Source organism: Hakea prostrata, chromosome 9 (assembly GCF_041222555.1).
Source record: "Hakea prostrata isolate BN-2017 chromosome 9, UWA_Hpros_2, whole genome shotgun sequence".
Classification (NCBI taxonomy): Eukaryota; Viridiplantae; Streptophyta; class Magnoliopsida; order Proteales; family Proteaceae; genus Hakea; species Hakea prostrata.
In genome coordinates, this window is record NC_142608.1 from 48,518,122 (window position 1) to 48,527,502 (window position 9,381).

The 9,381-nt window shown below is 36.9% G+C and overlaps 1 protein-coding gene and 1 pseudogene across 1 annotated transcript; one reads left to right on the forward strand and one right to left on the reverse strand.

Moving 5' to 3' along the window:
* The first annotated feature begins 350 nt into the window (after positions 1–350).
* On the forward strand, positions 351–2,300 carry LOC149005390 (cytochrome P450 71A1-like). The gene is made up of 2 exons (XM_089168785.1): positions 351–1,341; positions 1,467–2,300. The coding sequence occupies exons 1-2, from the start codon at positions 406–408 to the stop codon at positions 2,073–2,075; spliced, it is 1,545 nt and encodes a 514-aa protein (XP_089024911.1). The 5' UTR covers positions 351–405; the 3' UTR covers positions 2,076–2,300.
* Positions 2,301–2,376: 76 nt separating this feature from the next.
* On the reverse strand, positions 2,377–4,615 carry LOC149005391 (cationic amino acid transporter 1 pseudogene; annotated as a pseudogene).
* Positions 4,616–9,381: the final 4,766 nt, after the last annotated feature.

Consider the following 9,381-nt stretch of genomic DNA (forward strand, 5'->3'; position numbering starts at 1 on the left):
TTTATGTTTACTGAACCCATACACATATCCATACACATATGAGCTTTAAGGAGGAGCTGAATCATCACCTCTTTGGTCTATGGTTTCATGAAACCCAAACCATCAAAATCTTAAATGTCAGCCATTGAAAGAGACATGTTCAGATATGTTAATAATATAATAAAATGGCATTTATTTAAGTTTGGACCATTTGGCACCATGATCTTATCATGCTCTGAAATATTGCATTTTTTATTATTATTTTACAATATAATTACTCCAGTTTCAAGGTCAAGAAGTCTTGATCTTATCTTCTTAATCTGACAGCCTTACAGGAACCATTTTTCTTCTTAATGCCTTTGTGAGTCGTATTGGCTTTCATTATTGTTTGATGCATAAGTTGGGTTTCCTTGTACATCACCACCAATGGCTATACAACCATTGAAGTTCATGTGTTTCGAAGAACTGCAAGGACTACAGCTCCTTCCACTTCTTCTTCTCTTCATTCCTTTCTTGTTTATTTTTAAGCTCATCACTAAACCAGCCAAGAAATCCGATCTGCCACCATCTCCTCCAAAGCTTCCTTTAATTGGAAACCTTCACCAGTTAGGGAAACTCCCTCACCGCTCTCTTAGAGATCTTTCTCACAAGTATGGACCTCTCATGCTTATGCAGTTGGGTTCTTCCCCCACTCTTGTAGTTTCCTCGGCTGAGATTGTTGAAGAGATCACAAAGTCTCATGATGTGGCATTTTCAAGTAGGAGCCAAATGGCGGCTGGTGAGAAACTTTACTATGGTTGGACAGACATGGGACTTGCTCCCTATGGTGAGTATTGGAGACAGGTGAGGAAGTTTTGTGTTCTTGAGCTCTTGAGTGGTAAGAGGGTAAGATCATTCAAGTTTGCTAGAGAAGAGGAAGTTGGAATCATGATTGAGAAGGTAAACCATTCATGTCAAACAGGAAACCCAGTTAATATTAATGAGTTGCTGCTCATTAAATCCAATAACCTGGTTTCAAGAGTTGTTTTGGGTGGAAAATACCAAGAAGAAGCCAATAATGAAAGCAAAGTATGGAAACTGACGAGGGATTTGCTAGCAACCTTTGGAACATTTTGTGTCCGGGATGTCTTCCCATTGTTGGGATGGATTGATAGATTCACTGGCTTGGAGAGAAAAATAAACAGAACTTTTGAAAGCTTAGATGCCTTCCTTAATCAAGTGATTCAAGAACACCTCACTGGACAAAAGGATGATAATAAGCAATTAAATCAAGAAGACTTTGTAGATCTTTTGCTCCAAGCTCAGAAGGATTCCACATTCAGCATTCCCCTCACTCACAACAACATCAAAGCAATCCTTCTGGTATCAATCTATCCATATCTTAGTTTCCTTTTTTTTTTTGTTTTCGATGAAGGAGGAATGAGTCTGGAACAGCAACACCTCCTCATCCTGTGGAAGTTCTCATTATTTTTCTCTCTTTTGAATAGGATATGTTTGTTGCTGGAACTGATACAACAGCAGTGACTGTTGAATGGGCAATGGCAGAGCTTATTAGGAACCCCAGAATGATGAAGAAAGCCCATGAAGAGGTAAGAAGAGTGGTGGGAAAGAAATCCAGGGTTGAAGAAGATGATATTTCTCAAATGGACTACTTGAAGTCCATCATTAAGGAATCCCTAAGATTACATCCTCCTGTCCCCTTGTTGATTCCGAGAGAAACTAATACAGAAACCAATATCAAAGGTTACCATATCCCTTCTAAGACAAGAGTTTTTATTAATGTATGGGATATACAGAGAGACCCCAAATTATGGGATAACCCAGAGGAGTTCATTCCAGAGAGATATACCACCAACCTTGTTGATTTCAAAGGTCAGGACTTCAAATACATTCCTTTCGGCATAGGGCGAAGGTGTTGCCCAGCAATCTCATTTGCATCAGCATTCTCTGAGTTAATTCTTGCCAAACTCTTGTACCATTTTGAGTGGGAGTTACCAGGGAATGCCAAAAGAGAAGACTTGGACATGACTGAAGCTTTTGAGATCGCATTATTTAAAAAACATCCTCTGTATCTTCTTCCAAAACCTCACCATTAAGCTTACAAAATCAGTGGTCTTGTGTTTTATTTGAAGGTTTCAGACCACGCTACTTATATAAGAAATGCGTATACCAAGACCAGTTTGGATTTGCTCTTTTTGTTTCTTCATATGTTTGGCATGAAAAATATGTATTGATTGATCATTTGTTCTTTAATGTTCTTCCATTGTAATGTATCTTCAAATATAACTCTTCAGAGAAAAAGAACACTACTTGATTGTGGAGCTCTCTCAGTGAGTGCACAAAAGTACTACTTATTTCTCCCCCATGAAATCAAAAGTTGTATCTATGTTGATGCTGCTATATTTTCTCGTCGGTCCCTGTAGTGAAGTACATCGTACACCAGACCGCGATCTGTTGCCTAAAATTCATAATGAACATCTTTCACCTTCTAATTTCATTTCATACTCTTTTTGAGTGGGTTTAATTGTGTGTAAGGGCAAGAGATTGGTGCAAGGACATATATAGAGAAAATGGCATGAGTATGTAATAATGAATAATCACAAAGAATACAACAAAAGTGTCATTATATGCACATGTGACATGACATTATTTACCCAAATTGAGCAATGAGATTTGTTATCTTAACCTGGAGAAAAAGAAAAGCTGGACACAAAAACAAAGAGTAAGACTGCAACTTCTTTTTTTCACCAAGTTAACCATATGCATTCAATTTCCCTCCATTTGAGAATTGGTCGAAGGTCCTTCTTCAATCCTTCCCATCTCTTTATCAGCATATGCCCTCTTCTCACTGGACTCCTTTGCTGCATCATATGAAGCATGAAGGCCAAATAAGACATAGTACACTAAGAGCCCTAGAGTCCAAATTGAAAACCGCATATATGATGCACCATCAATGGAGCCTAAAAGGAAGATGTTGACAAGAACTGATGCCGAAGGCAACCATGGTACTAGGGGAACACCCCATAGCCTTGGATTACGAGCTTGTGGAACAAACAGCCTTATCCCAAGGGTAGCGAGGAACCACACAATTGCAATTATCACAAATGGTATCCAACTTGCCACTTCCAGTGCCCAGCAAAATCCAGCTGCAATAGATGATGCAAGAATAACAAGAATTAACAAGATCAACAAGTTTTGGTGTTTTGATGAGGTAACCCCAGTGACATAGTACCGCCGGATAAGGAGCGCGATTGCAACAAGCATGAAGATGAAGAGTGTTGAGATAGAAAGGAGGTTGGCAAGGATATTAAGGTCAGTAAAGAGAGCAATGACAGCAGTAGCAAGAAGCATTGCAATTGTGGCATTGACGGGTGTCCCGAACTTCTCATTGACATAACCCAAACAAGGGGGTGCCATATGTGTCCTGGAAATGTGAGTAAGATACCTTGCTTGACCCATTGCACTCACAAGTAGAACACTGGTCATTCCCTTCAAGGCCCCTAATGCCACAATATACTTAGCCCAGTTCATTCCTGCATCCTTGAAGGCTATAGAGAATGGAGCATCAGGGTCAATCTGGTCATACTTCTGCATTAGGCTAAGTGTGGCTGCCATCAAACAGTAAGTAATGGTGATAATTGTCATGGATCCAACAAGACCAATTGGGATATCCCGACCAGGGTTCTTAGTCTCCTCTGCCAAGGTCGAAACAGCATCAAACCCAATATATGCGAAAAAGAGAACTGCTGAAGCCTTAAATACGCCATGGGCTCCATAAGGTGCAAAGTCTCTTATGTTCTTGACATTGGCATGGGTAAGCCCAGCAACAATGATGAACAAAATGATGCCAACATGTACTATTGAAGCAATGTAATTGAAACGTGAAGAGTTTTTTGTACTGAGTACTGCTGCAAAGCCTATAGCAGCAATGATGCAGACAGCAATGGGGTCAAGATGATTGAAATCTTCTGGGAGGTTGTGGGCAATGATGCGGAAGTCATTAGCATTGTGGTTGAGAAGAGTTGCAAAATAAGAACTCCATGAACGAGCCACAGCTGCACCACTTACCACATACTCAAAAATGATGTTTCCAGCTGCAATGAAGGCCACAAAATCCCCCATCTCCACCCTCAAGTATGCAAATGACCCACCTTGAAACATAGAGTGGAACTTATATAAAATTGTCACTAAGGCAAGGTATAGAGTTTGCATATATGTTTTGATTTGTACCTGCTGCAGGGATCTCAACTGCAAATTCTGTGTAACAAAAGACAGATAACATGGCTGAGAAACCTGAGAAAGTATATGAGAGAATAACAGCAGGACCAGCATCAAGTTTGGCTTCTTGACCAGTTAGAACAAAAATACCAGTGCCAATGACAGCACCTATTCCCAACCATGTGAGATCCCACCAAGTGAGGGTCTTCTTCATTTCATGCTGGCTCTGAGCTCTCACCTCATTGAGCTCGATTTCTTCACTAGATCGACTGAATGCTCTATCTTTCAAGCGCATTCCTGTCTGTCCCAATGCTTTGGCATAATTTCCCCAACTCTGGAAAGACTCCTCAGGTAAGAAATCAGCTTTTGCAAAACAGCATCCTCTCCTTCTCAATGTTCCACTCTCAGATTCCACCATTTTTAATATTGAAGATGGAAAACAATAATCAGAATGTGAGAATTGTTGGATATTTTTTTGATCTTCACTTGTGTTTTGGCCTTTTCTCAAACACAGTTTATGCTATTGGTTAGGGGCTATCTTCTTGCCTGTTCTTCCTTTTCAATCACCTTGATACATTTCCTGTTTCCGAGATCAGATCCAATCCAAGAAAACTTAGAACAAACAAATGAAAGAATTATAAAATTCCCTTTTACTAAATTTCATACATCCTCAAATCCTCAAACTTGATTTGAGAGTGATGTTGTTTGGAACCATGCATGCATGCATCTACGTACATAACTGATTTAAAAACTCAACTTAGAAAATCAAACAAAATCAGAAATACCCATCTCTGTTATTGCCTTTCTGAAATATATAGATTCTGCTCTTTTCTCTACCACCCACAATGGCAATCTCTTACCCAAAAACATATATAAAAAACAAATAAAAATAAAACAGTCAATTAAAAATCTTATTCTGATTTACCTTGAGAACTTCAAATCTGCAGATACAAACAGTTGACAAAAACATAGAAGATAAGAAAAAAACTGATTTTGCATTGATTCCGTCCAAGGGGATTAGTATATGTACAACTAACATGAGATTCTTACGTAAAATGGATGGGAATTTAGAGTTGTCTTAAGAATCCGGTGCCGAATCATAAGGATATAAGCTTCAATGAGTTTGAATGGTCTATATCCCAGTGACACCTGGATACTTCCACACAAATATTCTCATTTTCTGATAATTTCTCTCTTTAATTTTTTTAGTTCTTATTTATTTATTATTATTTTATTTGTTTTGCATGTTTGGGATCAACGAGAGTTCAAGATTCTGATGAAGATGTACAGAATATGAATTCTTACACGCGTGGTTTACAGTTACTGTGGAGGTGTTTTATTTATAATATAATTTACAGTAACCTTTCAAAATTCAAATGTTCAGGATCTCATTCAACACGCAAGTGGACTTCAGTACAATACAAACTTCCCAATTCTTTTATGGTTTGATTAAGTCTATGATAATAATTTATATTTTGTTGGGTTTGAGTTTAAAATTTGAATTTGAGTTTGTGTTTTGTTACACCTTTTTGCAAGTGAAAGTGTCATTTGAATTTCTCTTTCTTTCTTTTTTTGGGTGATTCAGGAGGTTTTGTACCCGACCAACTTTAGACCCGAATGGGGCTAAACCAGATACTCAGTCAGGATCTTCACCGACTAACTCAGGAAGAGCGTCACTTACGCTGGACCTAAATAGCAATAACTCCCTAGATAGAAGGTCAACTACAAGGATGATTAAGCGGGATAGACAATAAGGGAGCGTAATCAATGGAGATATAACGGCCTTCATCAGGGAAACTTGTCCAACCTTGAGAAGGTAATACATACACTATTTAAATAAGGACTCATCCCTATTCTTGGAATACACGTACAATATAAACTCCTATTCTTGTAGTTTGACCAGTCTATGATATAATTTGTATTTTGTTAGGTTGAAAATTTGAATTCCTCCAGGCTGCTAGTGAAATGTTGGTCACCTTGTCATGCAGTGATTGAAATTGTAGTGCGTATAAACCTTTAGTGAGAATGTCCGCCAGTTGATCATGATTGTTCACAAACCAAATTTGAAGTTTGTTTTCCATAACTTGTTCTCTCACGAAGTGATAGTCAATCACAATGTGCTTTGTGTGAGCATGAAATGGTGGATTGGTAGCAAGATAGGTTGCTCAAATGTTATCACAATGGAGGGTGGGAAGTGGGATAGTCAACCCTAGATAGTTGTGCTCTAGATTAATTCAACGGAAGCATTTGCAACTCCTTTGTACTTAGATCATACTTAGATTATGTGGATGAGCATGCAACCGTTTGTTGCTTCTTCAAACCCTAGAATATTAAATTTGGGCTTTAATAAGCACAGTAATCGCTAGTTGAGCTGCGATCCTTTGGCAACCAGTCCAATCAACATCACTATACAATATGAGATGGGGTGAAGTAGTGGGCCAAATTAACAAGCCATGACCTAATGTATCCTTCAAATAACAGAGTAGTCTTTTGACCTCAATCCAATGGTCCATAGTTGGTTTATGCATGTACTGGCACACCTTGCCTACAAAATAGGTGATGAACACATTTATGTGTGAAATCTTAGGGCATAAAGCATGCATTTTACACACTTAGAGTGTAGCTACCTTGAGTTTTATGTTGTTTTGCATATTTTATGAATTTTTAGGACTTGAGCGAATATCTGAAGTTTTGGGTATGAAACATGCGATTTTTACACGTCAAGAGATCCGTTCAAATTCTCAAGTGCGAAAGTGGGCCTGATTTGGAGCATGATACGCTAAAGATGCAAATATGGGCCAACTCCAGAATATCTTATAAATTAAATTAAGGTTTTTATTTTATTTTTCTTTATTGCAATTGAAAGAATGTATGGGACCACAAGTAGTCAAAGATTATAATTTTTTATTTTCTAGAAGATTTTTTTTTTAAGATTTTATTTATTTCTCTAATTAGTTTTCTCTCTTTCTCTTCCAACTTTCTATTCTTTTCACTATTTTATTTTATTCTTTTTCCTTAATTAACCTAAAATCATTTTTCTAAAAAAAATATTTTTTCCCTTATTTCCTTTATCCACTTTTCTTTCCTTTTTCCACTTGTTCTCCACGTTAACTTCAAACTCAAATTTTTCTTGTTCTCCACGTTAACTTCAAACTCAAATTTTTTTTTTTTAATTTAAATTCTTCACTTACTCTCTCTCTCTCTCTCTCTCTCTCTCTATTTCTAACGAATTTTGCTCTTTCTTTATTTCTTTTTCTTTTTCTATTTTACTCTTATTATTAGTAGTATTTTATTTCCTTCTTTGTAAATTATTCTCCTTCGAAGGTCTAGTTGACACTTTATTATTCTCTTTAGTTTATTTTAGTCTTGCAATTTCCATTCTCTTTAGCTTGCTCTAGGTTTTCTTTAGTTCTTTGATTAATTTGTGGGTTCTAATTCTAGATTGAATGTTTAGGTTTTAATGTTTTGCAAGGAAGATTGAAGTTGTGTACTTTATTTTATGCAAGTGTATTTCCTTTATTTTTATCAATGCAATTTCAAGTTCAAGTTCAAGTTTCAAGTTTGAGGATTCGTTTTTTTTTCTAGGTCTAGCAATTGCAGATCTATATTATTATAGATTTGGTTGTTAGGGTTGGTTGAGATTCGAATCATTTGTCAAGTTTTTTTTGGAGATTCAAAGATGCAAGTAAATAATATTCTTCAATAATCTTTTCTCCTCCCCTCCATTCTCGCTTCTATGTATCCCTCTATATTCTTAATTTAGGATTTACTTTCAACATTTATTTATTGTTCTCCCTTCTCCTGGGTCCTTGATCAAATATGCCTACAATCATGCCTCTCTTTGGTTAAGGTTTTCATTTCTTTTTATTGATTGTTATTTATCTGCATTTGTTTTTTTTTCTCTTTAGTATTCTTTCCTCCTATCGATGAACTGTAAGCCACGGCAAAAGGTCCACGGTCAAAATCATTATAATTATACTCCCCTTCCCTTGATCCAGAGCTGACACTTGGATCACTTCCCTTTTATTTTTATTGTTCGCATTTTAGAGCTGACACTCGGATCACTTCCTTTTTATTTTTATTGTTCGCATTTTTTAACCTATCTTTTATTTATGAGTTGGTTGTGTTTGTTTTATTTTTCGTCTCAATTCGATTGCATTAGATATATGGATTAGGAGTGCTCATTTAGTTTAACTAATTAGTTCAAATCTTTGAATCATTGCATTCTCGCATTACCATTAAGAGGTTAAATTTTAAGTGGCATATCTTCCTGAGATCGACCTGTTAGCTACACGATACCGTGCGCTTGCAGTTATTTTATTTCACAATCAATAGGCAATGTCTAACCGTGTGAAGGTCAAGTTTGAGGCTGTAGAATACTTTCTTACTTGGTGGATCATCAAATAGTTCACCCTTTGAGGTAATCTTAGATCCTTTGAATGGTGGTGTTGGCATTGGTTGGCATCAATCATGTTAGACCACTACAATAGACCTCTTGTATACTTGGTACATGCTAGGTGGAGACCTTCACTTGTATGTTGTACTTCTGGTGTTAAAAAGTAGTTTAAAGGACCCAGATCCTTATTCGCAAATTCTGTGGCCAATGTGGTAATCTGATCTTGGACTAGAGTGAGACTTGTCAGTTATATTGATGTCATTCACGTAAATCAGTACATAAATAACCTAATTTTGATGGATTTGAACAAAGAGTAATGTTAGATAGTGAAGACTTGAACCCAATGGTCACCAGAAAGTTCCAAGGGGCTTGTTTCAAACCATATAAGGTCTTTTTGAGTCGGCATACATGATGATGGAGAGTTGGAGCAGTGAAGCCTTGTGGCTAGGCAATACTTGCTCCTGCTGATGACTATTTAAAAAGGCAATTTGAGCATCTAATTTTTGGACAAACCAAACTTTGGAGAATGCTATTGAAAGCACAATTCTGAAGGTTGTGGGTCAATCAAAATAATGAAGTCCCTCTCTTTGGTGGAACTCTTTGGCTACTATTTGGCTTTGTATCTAGATATGGAACCATCATGAATTCTTTTGATCTTGTAAATCCATTTTTTGCCAACTAAGTTCATAATTTGATGATAAGGAACCAAATTCCAAGTTCCATTTCTCAATAGGCATTAAATTCATCACTCATGGCTTGGGTCTATATTAGTGTAAGAAGTAGGCTCA